The sequence below is a fragment of the Lepidochelys olivacea genome (genome assembly GCF_965140295.1).
Source record: "Lepidochelys olivacea isolate rLepOli2 genome assembly, chromosome: 12".
NCBI classification, from domain to species: domain Eukaryota; kingdom Metazoa; phylum Chordata; order Testudines; family Cheloniidae; genus Lepidochelys; species Lepidochelys olivacea.
In genome coordinates, this window is record NC_140422.1 from 37,208,859 (window position 1) to 37,231,172 (window position 22,314).

Consider the following 22,314-nt stretch of genomic DNA (forward strand, 5'->3'; position numbering starts at 1 on the left):
GTAAGGGGAGTATTGCGATGGAGGTGGGGGGTGCTGGGGCTGGTGAGGGGGTTCCGGGGGGGGCCGCAAGGGGGCCGTGAGGGGAGTATTGCGATGGAGGTGGGGGGATGCTGGGGCTGGTGAGGGGGTACGGGGGGGCCGGCAAGGGGGCCGTGAGGGGAGTATTGAGATGGAGGTGGGGGGATGCTGGGGCTGGTGAGGGGGTACTGGGGGGGGCCGGCAAGGGGGCCGTGAGGGGAGTATTGCGATGGAGGTGGAGGGATGCTGGGGCTGGTGAGGGGGTTCCGGGGGGGGCCGCAAGGGGGTCGTGAGGGGAGTATTGTGATGGGGCTGGTGAGGGGGTACGTGGTGGAGGGTGCTGCTCCTGACGGCGCATCGTGGGGGAGGGGCTGTGGCTGCTGAGATCGTGGGGCAGCCTTGGGCCCAGCTCCCCCTGTGACGCACGAGGCCTGGCGCTGGCCTGGGGCGACTAGGGGGCGGTTTGTTACTCAGGCCGCACGTGAGGGGCGGGGCCGGGCCGGCCTTCGCGGCTGAGCACCGCCGCGTTCCCTCTGTTGCGCGCACGCGCAGGGCCCCCGCCGCGGCTCCGCCACACTCAAGATGGCGCCGGGGGCAGGCGCCGGGCCCCGCCCCCTGTGACGCGCGGGCGAGCAGGCCCTGCGGGGGGTGGTGGTGGAGGCAGGGGCGGAGCGGCGCCGCCAGTAGCCGCTGGAGCCGGGCCGGGCTGGGCCAAGCCGCGCCGCCGCCATGCCCTCCGAGAAGAGCTTCAAGCAGCGCCGCACCTTCGGTGAGGACCGGGCCGCGGGGGGACGAGCGGCCGGCAGGGGGGCCCGGGTACCGGCGGCGGCCCGCTTCGCGGCGTGGGAGGGGCCGCTCCCCCGGCCGGGGGGGGGGGCTGCGGTGTGTGAGGGGGGGTGATTAGCGGGGGAGGGGGCTCTGAGCCCGGTACAAAGGGGGGGACCCCCGCTCTCTCCTGAGGGGCTTCACCCCCCCCAACCCCCCGTGCCCGGCCTCGGGAGGTGCCGCCCGCCCCGGGCCGGCATCGCTCCGGGGCCCGGCCGCCGTGGGGACCTGCCCGCCCGGAGCGGCCGTGCCGTGGTGTTGAAGTGAAGGAACCGCGTCATGGCCCCCCCACCCCCCCCCTTGTTGCTCCCAGGCGCAGCCCAGACCCGGTGTCACTTCTCTCGACTGAGTCCTCCCGGGGGGCGCGGGAGTCAAGTGCTGGTGACTCACAGGCTACGCTTTTTTTTTGTTTTTAAAACCCATCCTTGTTGATCCAACAGTCCGCCGAGGGGGGACCTGGCCCTGACAGAGCAGGAGGAACTGCATGGGACGCCAGTGCCCTAATTTTGAAGAGGAATTAGTGAGGGAGTCAGATAACCACCTTATTACAAGGAGTTGCAACAAAAGGCTACCCAAAGATGTAGTGCTGGGCAGCTTAACATGCATTAAAACGGTTGGCACTGCAGCTGGCATTGGAGGCTTGGCTTTAAAATGTCAATCCCCCCCCCCCCTTTTTTTTTTTAAGCAGGGACAAGATTAGAGGCTCTCTGTTGTTGTTATACTTCTGTCTCAAGTGGTTTCCCCGCTTGCTCGAGTGGAACAAGAATCCTAGCTTTGTCTTGCTGCCACACTGCAGAAAATGAAAGCAAAGGTTATAGTGTGGTTTATTTTCATTTCGTATGGTGTGGTACTTGTTCCACATCAGCAGGCCGGGGAACCTGTCTGTGGGTTGGCAAGCATGGTAGCAACAGGGCTGTGCTTTCAAATGGAACGGGATCCTGAAAACTATTGGTTAAAGGAGTTTTGTGGCATGGTGGTGTTGAGACTCATCCTCACAAAAGGATGAAATGTACTGCAGAATTAGATTCTTGGGCTGGTGATATTACATGTCCACGTAATCCATTATTGACTGCAGAACTCCCAGGTGCCAGAAAACCCCTCTCTTCATTGTATGCCTGGAATTAGGTATGTAACCCCTTCCTGTCAGGGTTGAGCATCTAACTTCCGCTGTGATGTTGACATGAGAATTAAATTCCACTTTCAGTTTTTAATTCTAACATGTGGAAATAATTCTCCACTTAAAAGTCTGTAAGATGACTAAAATGCATTCCTTGCATCCCTGTTTAGTTCTTCAAAGCATAAAATACCCTGTTTAATGTTGGCTGGGGAACCTAGATTAGTCCCTTTCAGTAAGCACGGGTTTAAAGCACAGTTTGCTAGAATGGTGCCAACACACTTCCTGGAGTCAAAAAGCTTGAAGGGGCTGCATTCTTTGATCTGTTCATAGAGATCAGGGAGGAGGACTGGAATACTATCTCCTTTTTATTGCTCCTGGAGCCGCCATTTTCTTAAAACAAGAATTGGCAGCACAGCCTATTCCACTTGAAGTGCAAAGTTTTCTATGCAAAATAAAATTGATGGAAATCATTGGTCCAGATTCTTCCTGCATCTGTCTCTGGGTTGGAGTCTAACTATACTCAGCAGCCCCTCCACAGTCACTCCCTTGTACTCTAGCTAGTGTCTGTACTGATGTTGCTGGCAAATTTTACCAATCTAATCTGTCCTTTCTTCTGGAGCAGGGGTGGGCAAACTTTTTGGCCCGAGGGCCACATCAGGGTGCAAAACCGTATGAAGGTCTGGGTAGGGAAGGCTGTGCCCCCCAAACAACCTGGTCCCTGCCCCCTTCCACTTCCCGCCCCCTCAGAACCTCCGACCCAGCTGCTGCCCAGGCAGAGCAAGCTGCACTGCCCACACAGTGGTGTAGCAGCAGGGGAGGGGCCAGGGGCTAGATTCCTTGGCCAGGAGCTCAAGGGCCGGGCAGGATGGTCCCATGGGCCGGATATGGCCTGTGAGCTGAAGTGTGCCCACCTCTGTTCTGGAGCCTCAAATACCAACATCAGCTTCCCTCCAAAAGCCGTTCTCCCCCCCCCCCCCCATTCCTATCAACAGCTTCAGTCCCAGGTATTAAGTTCAGCTAGGATGGCAGCCAATTAGTTGCTACTACAACTAATGCAGTCAGAGTACAGCTTTTATCTGTAACTTACTGAGGCCTGATTTTGAACATGCCATACACAGTAGTCAGAGAGATTTGTCTGGCTACCATTTTGTGCTGCTTCTACTCTACCCTATTAGTGCTAGAATCAAACAGAATTCCCATGTCTAAGCTCATCTCTTTCAACAGAAAAGAAACTAAAGCCAAGTTTATTTGGTTGAGGATTACTGTTCCTTCTCTTCTCCCCTCCCCCCCCCCCCCAACAGTCCTATTTCTGGTAAATTTAAGATTGGATATTGCTTAATAGCATACTTTTCTGTCCTCAGACATGGTAATGGTGGACCCTAAGGACTGTGGGTAGTGTTTATCTGGAACTCAGTGAATTAGAACTGGTCTCTACTGAAAGTTAATTTTGGTATTGGGGGTCTTGAGCACCAGGAAGTTTGTAATAAAGATCTTAAGTTTTGGGAAGTCAGTAATTCCCACATATCACTGCAGACCTGCTCTTTAGAAGCTTTAGGTTTGCTTGATTCTTGTTAGACTAATTTAATTTTAAAATCATGAGTCACATGTGCTGCATGTCATTACTAATCACATAGAAAACTTGCATGTAATTGTTGGATACATGAGATCTTAGCAGGGACCAAAGAATAGCTCTGAAAAGCAGTTGATTGAATGACAGGCCAGGTAATCAGTCCTTACCTTAGAATAAAAGGTAATGGGCTCAGTTGATGGGAGAGGAAGAATGGTCAGCAACACCCCTGAAGATCTGTTCTTATTACAGGAGTCTACTAATGCATCTAGGCTGTACTGTAGCCTTTAGTCCTTTTTCTGCAAGAGGTATTTATAGAGGGACATGGCCCATAAAGCAGAGAGAAGTGGAGATAAAGTCTGAGTTCATAGCAAGTCCAAATTCAGGCCCGGTGTAAGCAGGCATAACTAACTTGAAAGTAATTGCATCCGTTTACACCAGGTCTGACTTCCGTTTTGCCCAGCGTGTTAAGTCTGTGCTACTAATACCTCCCTTTAAAAGGAAACTAACCTTGTCTTGTGAACTGGCATGGGTAAATACTGAACAAGCCAGAGGTTCGAAGAACAGCACCATCAGCATGGGTGATGTGGTATGCAATTAATGGAAAATGGATAACTAATTCAAATGTACAGTGTTAAGTGGACATTGATCTAAGAGCTAAGACTACATGCCAGTATATAGCCAGCAACTCCCTCTTCAGGAACACAACATTAAACCTAGGATAGTGTCATGTTAAGTTTCCTAAACAGGAATATAGGATAAGGGATAACAGGAATAGATGCGGCAAATTCATGTGATTAAATGTCCTTTGCTTTAGTGGGCATCGCATTCTGCATTAAGACAGTATAGGTTTCTCAGCCAAAATGAGTTTAGTAGTCATCTTTCTGGTCACAGAACAGTCATCCCTGATTGGAGAGTTGGTATTTATCATTGCTTTATTTTAGACAGTTGCCTTGACTGAACCGGTTCTTTCCTCTGAGTAAATTCTTTACCTCTTTTTTTTATAGCAAAAAGCCTACTAGCAAGTAAGAGCCCATGGAAATAGCATACCTTGTATCCCTGAGGCTTAGAACAAAACCAATGTAGCGTGTATCTGAGCATTTAGATGGGCAATATTTTTTCCTCCCACAGAGCAAAGAGTAGAAGATGTGCGACTGATTCGAGATCAGCATCCAACAAAAATACCAGTAAGTGATTAATAACTTTACCTTTCTTACCACAGAAGGGAAGAAAGGCCAAAATGTATTAGGAATCCTCTGGGTCTGTAGGAATAAAAGATTATTCCTTTCAGGGGTGGCCTGGTCTTGAGGAAGTAATCCTCAGACTGGCAACCAATGACCAACGTGCTAGCTGGTGGCTGCTGCTAATCAGGTGAAATATGGTGTGTATGGTATAATGCGACTTGTAACAGAACCACAGTCCAATGAGAATCCTATGTGCAACTCTTTAGATGCAAAAACTGAAGACCTGTCTTTATAATAGAAGAGTACTCAGTAACTCCTGTCAGGAGTGTAACCCTAAAGAACAAGGGCTAAGTTATGCTTTGATTTGAATTACATCTAAGGATCCATGCTGCCAAAAATATGCCAACTCCTATCTTCTAAAAAAAAAAAACCAACCAAAAAACCCTTCTATCTAGAGCCTTCTGAGGCCTGGTGGGAGTGCTTCTTCTGAAAGCTTGGCTCCTGCGCCACCCACTTGCACTCTGTCTACACAAGAAAGGTGACCCATAGCTGGAAGCATCTGTTAGCCACAGGTCCTGCCAACTCCACCTCACTTTGGCTGATGGGACTGGTCTCCTTCTTGAAACTAGAAGTGTCTTTATTTTTTGACTCTTACTGCTCTAGATGCAGCTCTGTCAGTGGTGGGAGAGCTACTGTGTTCTCTAGGATTTGCTCAGTAGTAACTCAGGCAAGTCAGGACTCCTGTCCAGGCTACCATTTCCTTCTGACTAGGCTATTGTATGGGTGGTGAATTCTGAGTTCCATTGTATGGGCAGCCTTGATCTTGCCTTTGCAACTGCAAAGCGCAAAAAAAAAAAAAAAAGCCACCCTAGTTTAAAATCAAAAGGAAGCTATGCCAGTAAGGATAATGTGGTGCTAATTTTTCTTCTTAATTTACCATTCTTTGCATGAAAATTGCCTTTCCTCCCTGTCATGGTGTAAAATGATCTTTAGGGGGTGTTAGTAAAGTGTGGGAGGCACTTTGTTTCTCTGAAAGCAACAGCAGTAATTTAATTAGGGGATAACTTAATTTGAGGTCTTTGCTCTCAGCTGTTTCCCAGTGCTGAAAACTGATGACATAGCCAGTTGAAGTTCCTCTACAAAGTGTCTGGTTTTTGTTTTTTTTGTTTTTTAAATCAAACACTTTCCACTGTTCTTGCACTTCACTAGCAAGTAGCCCAGAAGACTGTGTTCTACAACAGAGCTGGTTTGCCACTTAAAATGGAAACCGAAATAGCTGGCGTGGACTATTCCTGCACTGCATTGATTTCTCGATAACCAAACCAGTTCCGTTCTTCTTTCTGATTGAGCGAAGGTCCTCGCTGCCACTAGACCAGACTAATTTTATAACAATACCCGCGTTTAAACTTGTGAACGGAGTAGAAGGAAGGTAATTATTTACAACCAGGCTGCGGAGGAACTGCCACGCCTAAGGTAAAACCGCTCCTTACCACCACAGTTGTTCAGCGTGTTCTACCCTTGAATGTAGGGTTATAAAATAACCAGAAACAAGCCCCTGCACGGCCTTATAACTGCTACTTCAGAACTTTTTTCCTTCCAGGTCATTATTGAAAGGTACAAAGGTGAGAAGCAGCTTCCAGTTCTGGATAAAACTAAGTTCCTGGTACCAGATCACGTCAACATGAGCGAACTAATCAAAATTATCAGGTATGTTAACGGTTGAGTACAACACGGTGGATCAAAATAAAGTCATAGTTCAGTGTTAATCTGCTAGCTAGTGAATGCTTTGGATAACTATGGTAGGACAATGTCCTCAAGCTCGCCCCCTTGTGGCACAGCATGGCCTTGTGGGCCTGCTGCCCTCTGTCTCCCTTTTTGGGCTTTCAGTGACTTATTCAAACCCAGGGATTGAGGACAAGATGCCCTAGTTGTGGGATCTTATTAACTCTTTTTACAGAATACAACCCCTCTCTCCACCAGTTTAGCCCCTGAAGTCTAACCTTCAGCCCTGGGGTTAATGCCAACAAGTATGTTCTCTCACCTTCATGGGTCCCTAGCATGTCTCCTGGCACTGGATTAGCATGCAGAATAAAGTCAAGCACATCTGATGAGGCATCTACAGCTCTCCCCTTGGAGGGTTACAATTCAGGCCAGCTGTAGCCCTCAGTCAGCTTCTCCCCAGTTAGCCTCTTTTTACTTACTGCTTTCATATGTCCACGTAGCAAGGTTAACAGGTCAAAATTGTCATTCTCCTCCTAGGAGTCTTGGGTAGGTAGCTTTTCTCTCTAGCAATACTTCCCTCCAAGGGAGCACTGGTAGCCTTTTATCAGGCCTAGGCACTCATTAGTTAATTGCCTAGGTGATGTTAATTAACTGCTTACAGGTGTGCTGAGATGACTGGTTCCAGTAGTGTTGTCAAGGAGAAGGGTGGGGAAACGGACTTTACCCATTTCATACTTGAGGGAGATGGAGTTTAGCTTAGTTTATCCACTTATTTTTTTCCCACTACATTTGTGGCTTGTTCTCCTTGAATTCTGTAATGAGCAGACTGGGCCCTGGCTCCACTTTAAGGGGCCAGCCACCTGTGACACCCTTTAAACAAACTACAGTTTTTTGTACCAATATAACTATCAGTTAGGGGTGTAACTTTTTTTATCCAAATTGCTATACCAGTACAACCTCTGGTGGAGATGCAGTTTTACTAGTATGGTTTCCCTTTCACATTTGAGAATATAGCTACACTGCAATAAAGCATCTCTCTACCACTATAGCTGCATCCCGACTAGGGGGCCAAAGCACTTTAAGTATGTTCGGTCTAACTAAAGCAGCGCAACTTGTGTGTGGACAAGCCCTAAGTGAAAATGTTGAATCCCATAATACAGATTCATAGACTGTGGGGCTTTGATATCCATGCTTCTTACTGAGACTGTGGCTGAGTACTGTAATGCTTTTGCTTTGTGTTGCTTCAGAGGAAAGTCAAAGATGAAGTTGGGGGGGGGGGGAGGAAGAAAGAAAGAAAAAACCTTAATATGTTACTGTAGCATAACGGCATTACTGTGCAGCAGAGGAGATCCATGTACAGTTCCCTATCTTGATGTAAGCAGAGGATATTTGATTTGAGGGTAGTAAGTAGTCATCAGTGTTCGGTATCATTCACCATTTTGAGTCTAGTTTGTTGCTTCACTAATGTTCTAAAGCAGCAGTTCTCAAACCTTAGCAACCCGAGGACCCCCATTTAAAAAATTTTGAGGGTCCCCCAAACTCCCTCGCTCGGCCCCGGCCCCACCCCACCTCTTCCCGTCTCCTGCTCACTCCATCTCCCCCTCCCTCCGTCGCTTTCTCTCCCTCACTCACTTTCACCAGGCTGGGGCAGGGGGTTGGGGTGCAGGAGGAGGTGTAGGCTCTGGGACAGAGTTTGGGTGTGGGGGGGTGGGGGTGAGGTGCGGACTCTGGGGTGAGGTGCAGGCTCTGGAAGGGAGTTTGAGTGCGGGCTCTGGGCTGGGGCAGGGGGTTGGGTTGGGGTGCAGGCTCTGGCTGGGCGGTGCTTATCTCGGCCGGCTCCCGAATATGACCAGCACATCTCTCTGGCAGCAGCTTCTAGGCGGGGGATGGAGGTGGAGGTCACCACGCACTGCCCCTACCTGCCAGCACCGCCCCCACAGCTTCCATGGGCCACAGTTTCCAGCCAGTGAGAGCTGCAGAGTCAGCGCTTGGGCAGTGTGTGGAGACCTCCTGGTTTCTCTCTGCTCCCCCACTCCCCCGTGTGCTGTCCGCTTCCAGGAACGGCACAGAGCCAAGGCAGCCAGGGAGCCTGCCTTAGCCCAGGTGTGCCACTGGACTTTTAGCACCTAAAATCTTTCAGTTTGGCTTCAGTAGCCTCCAGGAGATAGAGGGACAGGGAGGAGTTGAAGGAGAAAGGTGGAGGAATTGATCAGTGGGGCCTGAGAACCTCCTGGAGTACTCTCAGTGACCCCTGGGGTCCGTGGATCCCAGTTTGAGAAACACTGTTCTAAAGAATAGAGTGGCTGTTTCTCTGGCTGAACTGTATATGTGAGCTACTTCTTTTAGAATGGTCTTTGGGACAAATACTGAAATAGAGACCCTCCCCATATGGTACTGTAAAAATCCCCCTTATGGGATTGTTACTGTCATAACCTAATTCAGATTCTTACATAAGAACTACTAAACGTGGGAACTGACCTCAGAATTAGGGTCCCAAAGTATTTTGGAGCAGTTTGAAAGACTTTTAAATTAAGATCCTACTTTAGCAGTAGGACTTGTCTACACAGAGACACACTGGACAACTTAATCCAAATTGAAAAGGAGTACTTGTGGCACCTTAGAGACTAACCAATTTATTTGAGCATGAGCTTTCGTGTAGCTCACGAAAGCTCATGCTCAAATAAATTGGTTCGTCTCTAAGGTGCCAGAAGTACTCCTTTTCTTTTTGCGAATACAGACTAACACGGCTGTTACTCTTAATCCAAATTAACACTTAACTAATCTATTTTACATTCCCACCTAAAGTGTATCAAATCCATGTGTGGATTCAGAATTAAGGTGGCTTTAATTTGGTTTCTCTTACCTTAATTCCATTTGGAAGTGAATTAAACAAATACGGAAGTGAATTAAGAGAAACCAAATTAAAGCCACCTTAATTCTAGATAAGAGCATCCACACATGGATTTAAGGCTGTTTAACTAATCCATTTTAAATTCATACAAAGTTAATTTAGATTAATTTTCCTGTGTCCCTGAGTAGACAAGGCCTTAGCTGAAAGGCCTTCCTGCTACTCAGTTTTTTTGTCCATTTTCATGCTGGACTTCAGTGCCCTTTAATGACTTTGTGCAATTGGTCTTGGTCTTACCTATGTGCTTTTGCATATACCAAACTGTAGCCACTCTGCGGGAACGTCCTCCTGTGCTGTCCATTGGCTATTACATTCAGTAAACCTTTTGTACCTGAGTGGTTAGAATTTGAGCTCAAGGTGGCTCTTCTACTCTGCTGTAGCTAAAAGAGTAAAGGAATCTTCCGTTGAGAGCTCTACAGCTGATAGAGCCAAAAGCAGAGTTGGCAGGAAGCAGCTCTGTCCCCAATGACTTAGGGTGGTAGAACGAGTATTTATGTGCTGCTGGCTGCTTTGGAAGGCAGTCTGACTCCTCAGCTCTATACTCAGGCAGGAACAGAATGACAATGCATTAATTTCTTTTCAAGCTCCCCATTTCTCCTCACTTTAATCCTGCATGTATCTGCTCCAGTGCAGAAGGCTGTGTACTCCAAAGCCCAGAGTCTTAAGAATAAGCATGTTTTTCTTGCTTCAGTCCTCATGTTTATGGGCAAAGCTATGGGTTTTTTTCTACAGAAAATTGTAATGCATGTCATGGCAGAGGTGTGGGGGAAAACAAGGATATGTCACAAAGGGTGGGGAGGAGCTGGAGAGTGAGCTAACCCCACAGCAGTGGTTCCTGTCCCACAAGGCTGAGCTTGGCTCCCCACTCCAGGCATTGCAGTGGAGGCAGAGGGCCAAATTTGATTGGCACTGGAGAGCTGGATGCACCAAACCTGAGCAGCCCTGCAACCATGTATGCCAGATTGCAACACCTGGAGGCCACAGAAGCTGCAGGGATCACAGACTTATTCAAATTCACAATGATCATGAACACTGATCTTTGTTCCAAAAGCTTAGCCTTACTGGTGGTCCCACAGAAGGCTATTTGGGCCCCTCCTCTGTAACCTTGTAAAGGCCAACTTGTTTAAAAATGTCAGGGTGCTTTCCAGGGAATATGAAATGAAAAGCTCCTCGAGTTAGGCTGAGCCTGGATTCTCCAAGTGCTTGTAAAAGACATAATTCCATCCTTCATTCTTTCAGTGTCATAGAATCATAGAATATCAGGGTTGGAAGGACCTCAGGAGGTCATCTAGTCCGACCCCCTGCTCAAAGCCGGACCAGTCCTCAATTTTTGGCCCAGATCCCTAAATGGCCCCCTCAAGGATTGAACCTAGAACCCTGGGTTTAGCAGGCCAATGCTCAAACCACTGAGCTATCCCTCTGTAACCTGGCTTTCCAATTCCACAGCTTTGCAGGCTCTAGGGCCTGACTTCTAAACTGTGCATGCAGATAAACAGTTCTAATCTCATGTTTGCAGTTACCTGATTTAAGTAAATGAGCCATTTCTACACTTTTGGATTTTTACCAACTATAATAAGAACCCCTGGCAACTGCTCTCAGCACTCTTGACAATCTTTAAAAATATACTAAACAGATATTCAGTTCCCCCTCTCAAATGGATAGTCAAGGGACAACAAATACAATAGAAGCTAACAGTACACAATCCCAGGGGGTTTACCTCATCAGCTCTCCGAAAACACCTGTCTCCCCACAGGCAAAGGGCAAGGTGGGCCTTAGCATGCACACTGAAGACATGATAAGGAAGTGAATTCCAAAGGTCTAGGGTGCTAATCGAGAACACCCTTCCAGCTACCCATGGGGGTTCAGGTGATGTCATTGGGTGAATCTGGGCCTCAGTTTCATACGGTTACAGTAAGAGGTTCCTTAACTAAATCTAAATGCAAAAGTCTTTTGGGCCTTGTCTACATAGGAACTTTTTTGTGGTTCTACCAGTATACTTATAGTTATTCTGTAACCTTTATGCAGACACTTTCGAGTGTCAGACTGCCTCTTCTCAGTTTAGTTTAAACGCCTTCCTAAGTGACAAGCTAAGCTGAAAATGGCACTTTTATACTGGAATAAGTGTCTACACAGGCAGGTTTGTAGCAGTATAACTATGCTGTTTTAACCCCACTGGCGAACCTGGCAAACTTTCCCATGTAGGCCTTGTACAAGAGACTTTGGGCAGGTCTACACTATGGCCAGGATCAATGCTCTGAGATCGATTCACTGGCGGTCGATTTAGCAGGTCTAGTAAAGACCTACCAAATCGACTGCAGATCGCTTTCCAGTTGACCCCTGTACTCTACCCCCAATGAGAAGAGTAAGGTAAGTTGACGGGAGATTTTTCTCCTGTCGACCCACCGCGGCATGGACCCGGCTGTAACTCAACCTAAGGTACGTTGACTCCAACTACATTATTCATGTAGCTGGGGTTGCGTAGTGTAGGTCGACTTACTGCGGTAGTGTAGACATAGCCTCAGCCTCTATTTCAGGGCTTGTCTACATGGTGTGTTAGTGCAAAACAGCTTAGGTGTAAGTTGTCTGGCACGCTAACAGTGCTGGCATGCACTGACTGTTTCTGGCATGCCTGATGTAGTGCTGCTTACAGGACTAAGTTAATGCTCACTAGGAAATTTTTACTGCATGCCAGTAGGTCTGCAAGGACCATTAGTGTTACTCCTGGAGGAATTCTGCACCACAAAATAAAAAATTCTGCACGCAATATTTGAAAATACAATATGCAGAATTTGTCAAAATAACGATATAATGATGCCAGGTACAATTATTTTGGTGATTTATTTCAAAATATCTGTCAGCAAGTATGTCTGTAACAATACAGACAAAAAAAAGATTCTGGTAATTTTTTTTGATTGCTTACTAGGCATATTAATACAGAACTTTGTGTAATTCATTTAAATTACAATGCAGAACAGTATTTCCTGTCAGAAGCAGTGCAGAGGCTTTAGGGAGTTGAGACCGGAAGAGCTGAGTGAGAGGGAAGGAGCCTAGGAGTGAACCTGGAGGGTGTTGGGTGTGGGTAGGTGGTTTGCATTGGGCATAGAATTTTGTATTTTCCTGCATAAAATACATTTTGTCTAAGAAGTGCTGCAGTTCTGCCTTTTGCCCAGCAGAGGCCTCTGTGGCGCCAGAACAGCAGGCTGAACCCAGCTGGCTGTTTTGGCACCACAGCGGCTCCTGGTGGGTAAAAGGCAGAACTGCAGCACTTCATAGGCCAGACGCCTTTTGTGCGGGAAAATACAAAACTGTGGAAGACAGATGAATTCTGTGTGTCGGTGGATGCACAGAATTCCCCCAGGAGTATAGTGTGCACCAGCACATCACTCGCCAACGCAGCTTGTGGAGAAGCCACAAATGAGCGTTTGTTAGATGATACTGGGGTAACGCGAAGTTCCGTTACCATCGCACTTCCCTTCTCTTTCTTTGCTTAACAGACGACGCCTGCAGCTGAACTCCACTCAGGCTTTCTTCTTACTGGTGAATGGACACAGCATGGTGAGCGTGTCAACCCCCATATCAGAGGTGTACGAAAGCGAAAAGGATGAAGATGGATTCCTGTACATGGTATATGCCTCTCAGGAAACTTTTGGAGTGCAATCTTCCGTGTAATCCATTCAAGTGGCTTCTAGCCTAGGATTTTGGTTTTACCTTCTACCCCCCCATCCCCACCCCAGGAAAAAGAAAGGGATGTCACCTACTCCTCAGTACCTTAGCATAGTCTTGCTTTAGCAGGTGTCCTCCTCTTACCTTGCCTTGTTTGTGAATATTAAACAGCTGAATGCCAGTACAGACAAGCATAGATCTAGCTTCGAAAACCTGCTGTCATATTTCACATAGGCACACTTGTTTTAAGTCTCTGGACTTCCTGAATGGAACCATACCTTGCACATTCAGATTGCCAACACAAGAAACACTTGATGGTCTTCAGTGACACAGGAACTGGCACCAGTTTCCTGGTGTGAACAAAAGTGTTTGTGTGACATCTTTCTGTTAATTACTCATACTGTTCCTAGAAAGTGCTCCTTTGCATGGAAAGGCTACCTTTTCCCATCATGGAGCAAACATGTTAGGGTCTAAAGTACAAGTTTGTGCATATTAAATCTTTAGTCTAACTATGGAATCATTTGCCTCAGTATTTGCAGAAAGTGAGGGCAAGTGGTGGTGGGGGAATAGTTTCATAGTACTGCTACTGCATAAGATAAGATGCCAGATTCCTGGACATTATTCATACCAAATGCCACAGCTTTACTCTAATTGTAGCAAGTCCATATTTTAAGATGATTCCAGGTTAGCTCCTGGACCGTTAACATTAAGAGAAACTTTAATCTGTTAAGAAGTTTCACTGACACAAATGGCTGCTCCATGTGAGCGAACTTTCAGTGGGTAGACCCTCCTACCCTGAGGGGCTGCTTTTCCAGAAAATAGTTTTTTTTGGTTAAATTACTTCCATAACCATGCCTGAGTGATAGATGCAGCCCCTAAAAATGGGTAATGCCCCCCTAGTGATCTTGGTCTTTAAAATCTTAGTTTTACTCCATGCACTATTCTGCCTAATTTGTTTTTGATTACTGCTCCCTATAGTTAGTAAAGCAGCTGTATATCAACTCTTCAGGGCTGAAAGTCCGACTGCTTTGTTTATACACAGTTCTACTGAAAACATTGGATTCAAACATGAATCTAAATTGTCTGTCATTTGTTCATGCCATAACTGATGGGGGAAGTGCTTTATAAAATCATTTCACATTCAGGAATTGCTAATTTAAAGTTCTGAGGTACAGCTGTCACTGAAGCTTCCTGCCCACTGGGTGGAGTTTAAAAATTTGGTGTTACTAGTATCATGAATAGGGATGCATCCTATGCAGAGGGTTCCCAGTAGGATCAGTGTCCTGCCTTTAGAGTTGTAAAGTTAAGTATTGCAGACTAAGATTTACCCTTGTGTATCATGTGTTTGAATTAATTACATCTGTTAGTGGAAGTTAACTTACTACCAGGGAGAAGGGGAGGAGAGAAGCAATACTACTGCATCTTGGCACTCTGTACAACATCCAGGTGTACAATTTGTACCTACAGCTTTCTGCATGCATCTTGGTCACAATACTTATTTAATTTTTAAATGTTCATTGTTTTTTACTTAATGTAAACTTTAAACGCAGCTTGTCTTATGTTTAGTTTTTTGTGTAAAACCATCCTGTTAACTCATGACAGCCATTCTTGTAATTACTGTGTGATCAGTATGACTGATTTCTGTACAAATGTTGCTTTTTTTTTAAATTAATACAGTGCTATGACATGACTCAGTCACAGCTTGAGTGGTAATTTAGACTGCTTTCTTCTCATTTTAATGCAATAGCCATTCCTAGAGAAGGGCAGACAAATGTGTCAAGGGCCACCATATGATTCCAGTACCCAGAGCTGAATGATAGGTTTGTCTGTTAGTAGATCAGACTGTGGATTAGCAATCTATGATGATGCTTAGGACCCTGAACAACCATATTAAAATTAACTCTGTTAGAATGGAGGCACCCTGTCACAAAAGAAAGGGAGAAGTTAGAAGGAGGGGCTTGTGGAGGTGCCATCAGCAGGCAATCCCATTGCGATTTAGTTGTTCGTGGGGAAGGATGCATTATGTTTCCCATAGCAAAGACATAATGAACTACCCACACAAAACCATACTAATAAAATAGCTTGAATATTTTCTGCACAGAAAACAGCTGTTCCCATCTCATCCAAGATTTTACTTAAAACTTCCCTCAATCTAGCTTTTTATCCCAAGGCTAACTTGTTATATTCTGCAACATTAGTCACTGTTTAGCTTTTTTTCTGAGTTTACAGTAACAAGTAAGTTTAAAGAAATCTCATGTTTTTAATTTGGGGTTAGATTCTACACCACTTACTCCATCAGTAGTCCCCACTGACTTTACTTGGACTATGACTAGTAAGGTACTACAACAGGCATAAGGGTGGCAGAATCTAGCCCTTCAGTGATTTAATAAACAATTCAGAAGCAATTGTAGGTATTGAGACTTAACTAGGGTTTCAAAGGAATGGATCTAGCAAGAAAGCAATGAGCAGACAGCACTTTGTATAGCTTACAGTACAAAATGCCATTCTTTCAAAACAGTGTTTTAATACTGGCTTTAAGGGCTATGGCTGTGTTCAGCAGTTCCACTTGTCTTTCACCTGTGAAGACCAGACTTGTAATTCTTTAAGTCACAGTGTGGTCCTAGTTTATAAACACTGCAGAACCCCCTGCTCACTAACCCAACAGTCAGTCTTCTGAAATGAGGTCCAGGAGTGAAGTGTCACGTTGTGGACAGCAGTACCTTGCAGAGTAACCTCAGTTGTGCTTGACTCAGGCAAAGTTTGTCCCTCAAATTTTAAATATTAGAGAATAGCAGTTGCATAGAGACACAAACAATGTAAGGTCTATCTGATTCATTAGCAGATGAGTATAGTTAGACTGAGGGTGGCTTTAACTGTAAAATTGTTCTGAATTAATTTTTAAGATAGTTCTCAACTTAAGTTGGGAGAAAACTAAAAGGGATAAAGCCTTTTAAAAGCAATTAAGGACTTGGACATTTTTTATTTTCCATACATTAAATTTACTTAGATAAAAACATTCTAAAAATGTACAATTTTACCTTTAACAAAGTATAATAAAACATAAAAATTCCAATACCAGAATACTTGACATTTACAATTCAAAATCAAATTAGCTGAATATTAAATATTTACAAAACTATTTTAAAAATATTTATAAAGTTACATGCACAATTGACTGAAGTAAGGGAAATGGCTCAAATTGGAGTAGGAGTTTCCTTTATTCCTAGTGGAAAACTATATCCAAGAGAAACTGTTAAACTATACTTCAAAACATAGGATTTGCTTTGTTTCTGTACCAAAGCATCTTTTACTTGTGTAAGAACTTAAACAGTCCCAAGGGTTTGTTGTGTAGTTCCTTAGTATTGTAGTAACTTACCTTTGGCCTCAACCAGCAATATGATTTTCCAGAATCTTGCAAGTGGTAAGTACATTTACTTCCAACGAAACAGGACCCACTGGATTTACAAAGGAATTCTAGACCACTCCCAGAATCCAGGGCTTTAAGTGTTCTATAGGACTGATGCCATTATGAAACTGCAAGAACTAATCTGTTTTCATTTGGGGGAGTGGAATTAGTGTGGCTTCTCTGCCAAATACCATAAACCAAATTTTAGTATCTGTACTAACAAGCAGTAAATGGCATGAAACTCAAGCTGAGGTAACAGTGGTTGGTTTATACTATTATTTGAGGAAGTCCTTCACCTATTTTGTGGCTGAATTTTTACTGGTCATGTTTAATACAGTTTAGGAAGTTTCACATAACATGAAACCTGATATTACTGTAGGTAAAGTTACTATGAAATCCTATTAATACCTGCTTCCTGATATGAATCTTCCTTGTTGACCCTCCTAACAAATGTTAATGACACAAATATACTAACCTCTAATGCTTAATTTCAAATTGGACTGCTACTGTCAGAAGAGTTTGTTGGTAATTCTGGCTTCATCCTCCTAACACTTCCATCACCAATACTTTAAAATCAGAAAGACTACTGTGAAATTGCACTATATACTATATATTCCCCCGGTAAGGAAGCTTAAAGTTATGACCCTCTTTCACATTCCTACAGTGCTGAGATTAAAAGCAGAGAATGACCAGGAGTTTGTCCCTCTTTTGCATTTTAAAGTCTCAGGTATCCTATAGTGCAATCTAGTTTGTAAACTAGATATTCTTACACTGCCAGGGCAAAGATATGAGTAAAAAGCTTATTCTGTGTCTATTTTCCATATTTGGACATACAGAAATGGTATTATGAGCTGGTTCTTTGTCACTCTATACAAACTAATTTGAGAGGAAAGATGGACTCGTGCCTTTTTAAAATGGATTATATAATTAAAGTGCTCTGTTTCAGCTCACCAACTTTGGTTGTTCTTGGTACAAACTGAACAGATTATGCTAGCAAAATCAGCAGCCATAATTCAGGTTGATGATTTAGGGAAAGCTCTATAAACAATACTTGCTCTTCAAACATTTCTACATTAAGCTCCACTTCCTTCCATTTACTCAGGCTCTTCTGAGTTTGAATTTGAAATCAGCCTTAAAAGGTAATTTTTAAAGATAGTTAAGTGCACATTAATCAGCCTAGGAAATATCAGCCTTAACTTTACATAAAGGAAACATTCTTGAAGAGAAGAATTCTGAATGCAGGAATGAAACCATTTTTGAAGACACTAACTGGATAAAAGTTCAGTTTAATAATCCTTGTTACCCTTTTAATGTGCAGTGAATATTAAACAGACAAGACTATACTTCCCAGCCTTACCCATGAAACAAAATGTAACTGGTATAGAAAACAAGAATTTGTTTTTGTTGGTTTGAGAGAGGGCTTTTAGTCCTTGCATGTGTGTTGAAATAGTTTAAATACAGTTCAATTTTAAAATAGTCTTTTGTTTAAAAAAAGTGAAAAAATGTGAAAGTTTGGCTTTCAGCACACGTTCCAGGCTACTGGAGAGACCATCAAAATCCTGTAGTAAACATTTTAAGTGAAAACTGCAAGTTCCCTTTAACATACTGTATGACAGCTTTTTTTGTACTATTGTTTCAAGCTCATTAAGGCGAAGTAAATTGCATTGTCAGTTCTCATCACGTTAGTGTTGCAGATGTGAAAGTTGCTCATGAGACCATTCTATATAACCACCTCAAAATACAGACATAGCAAACAATTGTTTCAACACTGTCTATAAATACTGTGTAGTGTGAACAGAGCTGAGGATACAGAAGTATGGCGTTTCTTCATTGCATAGAAATAAGAAAAAACAGAAATCTTGTTATTTTTGAAAAACCAAATGTTACACAACTTCAGGCTTTGGTTTCAGTAAGCCAAAAAACTGTATGACCTCCAAAGGAAAACTGGGATAAGTTTGGTGTCTTGCCATCTCACGTTACAATGCCTCTTTATCAATACTAATTCATCATATTGTCCTAGCCTGTTGTTGCTTTCGGGTGAGGCTGACAGTTTTGAGAAAACGGAACTGAAAGGTGTCCCAGACGTTTAACTTCTCTAACATTTGCCATTAAAATCTTGATTGACAATTTATTGCATTAGCTACTTAAACTCACACTTCAGTAGCTAACGCCGGATCTACCCTGAAGAGCTTTGCGCACACGTAGAAAGCGTCTTGCACTGATCTGGCTTCCTTGCTTTCAAACCAGAGCAAGATGCACCAGGACAAGTGCTATTTATTCTGGCATAGCACCTCTACCCTCGGGTTTGCACTGGTGTAGCTATACAGGTGTAAAAAAAATCCCACAAGGTAAACAAGGCCTCAGGTATTAAAGTTGCATACTCTAATCTGGAAAACAAGAATCACTTTAAATGTCAGGCCATTTTTTAAAAAAAAGGCCGCACCCATTGCAGCCTGTGAAATTCCTTGGGCAAGACAGGACAAGACCTTTTCAATTCAGCAACATGAGCTTTGTTTGGCTTCTGCCTAACTCTTAATTAAACTTGCCAACTCAAAATTATGTATGCTAGGTAGTTAACACCAAAATTAGTAATCTGGAGTCTACGGCCACAAAGAAGGCTGACAGTAAATCCTTAAAAGTCTTCAAAATAATGACGTTTACGACCCTTTACATGTTTGAATTCCTCCCCTCTGACTCCTGTAGCAAAAGCCCTGGGGTACGAGTCAGTTTCATTACATAAAGTAAAGCAACAGCTTGCTAACTCTGCTGCCAGAGTTTATTTTTAGGATGGTTTAAAATTCATTTACAAAAGCAGAGTAGTAAGGTTTCTGTGAAAGAGACCTATACACAGTAACAGGACTTAAAAGGTGTTTCGTGTATTACTTAAAAAAACCCCCCTCTTTTGTGAAGCCTTTATGGCCCTGGAGTCTCTGGGACTTGGACCCTTGGAAAACTAAGTTACTTTCACTGCTGGTAACCCACTTCTATCTAGTAATAATGGTGACAGTGAGAGTACGGTTGTTTCCAGAACGAAATGAAACTGCCATGTGTGTTCTTTTGGAAGGGAAAGGAGAGAATTATTTAAGATTTTTATTGTGTAGTAAATCGCATAGCCTGCTGGTGCCAATGTTCAAAGGTTGGAACTTCTTTGCCTCTTGCACTGGTCTCGGAGTGACACTGTCTGCTAAAAGTGCAGAAGCCTGAATAGTTTTACATTCTTCTGTAGTGCAATCCTTAAAAATCCCAGAGATTAGTGCCTGATGACTTTTGAAAAAAAGCAGCCATTTTACCTAGCCCAGGGTTTCAAAGGCTAGCTGGCACACAGCCGCTCACACCTTCAACCTCCAGCTCTCATTTCAGATCACATTGTAGTAGCTGCCCTGGAGTTATCCTTTTCATGGTAGAAGGTCCAAAGATGGCAACATTCTTCAGCAGAAGTGTGTAGGGTGGTTGGTTTTTTTTGCATTTGCAACAGAAAATGTAGTTGGCCAACTTCACCTGCCATCCACTGCGCATCAATCGCATGATCCGTATTAGGCAAGTTCCGACTCCAAGATCTAAGCTTGAATTTTGGCGATCAAAAATGGGTTTGATGCATCCCTAAGCTAGATTTTCTACCTGTCTAGTAAAGTAAAGCACCTTTGGATTAAAAAACACATTAAAACTTAACAGTAATGGACTTCTCAGTTTCATATTTAAAATTCCTTATCTCCATGGCTTACAGTGTTCTCTTGGCAGAGAAAGTTATCAGTCTGTGGAGTCAAGACTTTCAGCTGGAGGGGCATATTTCAGCCTAAAAGTACCTGTAGAAGAGGGAAAGAGGGGGAAAGGAAGTCAACAATGCAAACCTTTTTTAGCAGTTCTCTCTCACAGCATTTTAAATATCTGCTTCTTACAGACTATGCAACAGCATTATAAAATGCTAAAATTAAAAAAAAAAGGATTTTTTAAAATTTAAATTAAATACTTTTCTTTTAAAAATAAACCCATTTAAAATTTATTAAAATATAACCTATGTTAAGGCCTAAATTTAGCATACTCTATACAATTATTTAAAATTAAATACCAAATTATGCACTACGTTTGTGCTGCCTTTGGGCAGGTCTACACTAGAAGTGCTACATCGGTGCAGCTGCGCCAGCGTAGTGCATCTGGTGAAGACACTCTATGCTGACCGGAAAGCACTCTCCCCGCGGCATAATTACTCCACCTCCACGAAAGACGGAAGCTATGTTGGTGGGAAATCATCTCCCGCCAACATAGCGCCAGCGTGGTCAGTGCTTAGCTCGCCGTAACTTGCGTTGCTCAGGGGGGTCTTTTTCACACCCCTGAAAGACGTAAGTTAGATCAACTTAAGCGGTGTTGTAGACCTGCCCTAAGTTTTACAGAAAATCAAGCCACTGAACTGATGGAAGTCATTGGCTAAGCAACAACCTGGTTCTAGGTGAAGTGCTAAGCCAGCTTTTGACAGCAGTCGCCTCAGGCACAGAGAGAATATTTGCATTCATTTCAGTTTATTCAACTAGTTAAGTTCAGTAACTGGTTCATTCAAAGTTAAGAGAGGGACTGAGAACTGAAAAAGCAGGAAAACTTGTTTTCCTCTTCCAATATGAGTAAAAAGTAGGTGTGGGAGGATGACATCTACTAGTTCTAAAATCTTGAAGACATCATGACCAGAAGTAATCAGATACTACTACTTGTTAAAAAAAGTTTTAAATGTACTTTCTGATAAACTTACTTTTCCCCTTATGTATCCAGCACACTTAGTTTTATTTAACTACCTTATTTATTTTAACTAATAATACACAATTTTGAAATGTTAAAATACTGTTATGTATTAATTGAATTCAGTTTCCATTCAACTGCAGCTTGACACAAATCACAAGTAAAAAAATTAATCATATTGTAAATAAAGAATGAATCATTCACCATTTACATAAAAATGTAAATAACTAAGAATCTGAATGAATGTATGTTAAACTATATATGCTTAAATAAATGTGTATAGATGTAATGTAGCCTCCTGGTTAGCAAAAAAGTGCCAAATTATACCAATGAATGAGAATCAGCCTATCATTAGGAAAATAACTGAGGTACAAATGCAAAACCAGACCGATGATATAAATTCAAGTTTCCTGCTTGCTGATGTAAATCATGATTAAGATCAGTGATTAAATCATTTTGATTTAAATCAATCCATCCCCTTACACAATAAAAGCAGCAGCCACCCTCACTCATGAAGTTGACAGGGAGACGTCTACTTTAGGCAGGAGGAGTGGGAAATAAAAACACAGCACAACACAGAATGCTGCTGTGGCTAACATGCAACTTCGGGGCAGCAGAAGTTTTAAGATCTTCAAAACTGCAGTAATTTACAGGAGTTGATGAAATGCAGCTTTAACATGCGTTACAGAGCACCAGTCTAGTGGTTTAGACTCAGGCTGTGTCTACACTACGGCCCTTACAGCGGCTCAGCTTTACTGCTGCAACTGTGCCACTGTAAGGTCTCCCGTATAGCCGATGGGAGAGAGCTCTCCCGCCGTCATAATGAAACCACCCCCAAAGAGTGTCTCCTGCCGACAGCGCTGTCCACACTGGCGCTTTTGTCGGTGAAACTTATGTCGGTCAGGCAGGTGTTTTTTCCACCCCCCTGACCAACAAACGTTTTGCCAACAAAAGTGCTAATGCAGACAAAGCCTCAGAAGTCTGCGATTGGCCTAGGACTGACTGAGGCAGTGCCACAATTTTCGGAGCTGCCACTATCCAAATACTAAGTTCTGGAAACAACACTAATTATTATTCATACTTTTAGCACTGCTGGGAAACTCCGCCTATTTGCTAAAAAAAAAAAAAAAAGGATAAGTTCTGATGACATTTTCTGCACTATCTAGTCCCCACCCCAAA

The 22,314-nt window shown here is 43.7% G+C and overlaps 2 protein-coding genes across 2 annotated transcripts in view; one reads left to right on the forward strand and one right to left on the reverse strand.

The window, feature by feature from the left end:
* The first annotated feature begins 635 nt into the window (after positions 1–635).
* MAP1LC3B (microtubule associated protein 1 light chain 3 beta) lies at positions 636–14,694 on the forward strand. Its single transcript, XM_084644446.1, has 4 exons — positions 636–787; positions 4,659–4,714; positions 6,312–6,418; positions 12,836–14,694. The coding sequence occupies exons 1-4, from the start codon at positions 748–750 to the stop codon at positions 13,008–13,010; spliced, it is 378 nt and encodes a 125-aa protein (XP_084500572.1). The 5' UTR covers positions 636–747; the 3' UTR covers positions 13,011–14,694.
* A 140-nt stretch (positions 14,695–14,834) lies between these two features.
* ZCCHC14 (zinc finger CCHC-type containing 14) overlaps positions 14,835–22,314 on the reverse strand; it is an 89,839-nt gene continuing 82,359 nt past the window's right edge. Inside the window, exon 13 of the mRNA XM_084644445.1 lies at positions 14,835–20,213. Within this exon, the coding sequence (XP_084500571.1) occupies positions 20,158–20,213 (56 nt within the window). The 3' untranslated portion in view covers positions 14,835–20,157. The remainder of the gene's footprint in view (positions 20,214–22,314) is intronic.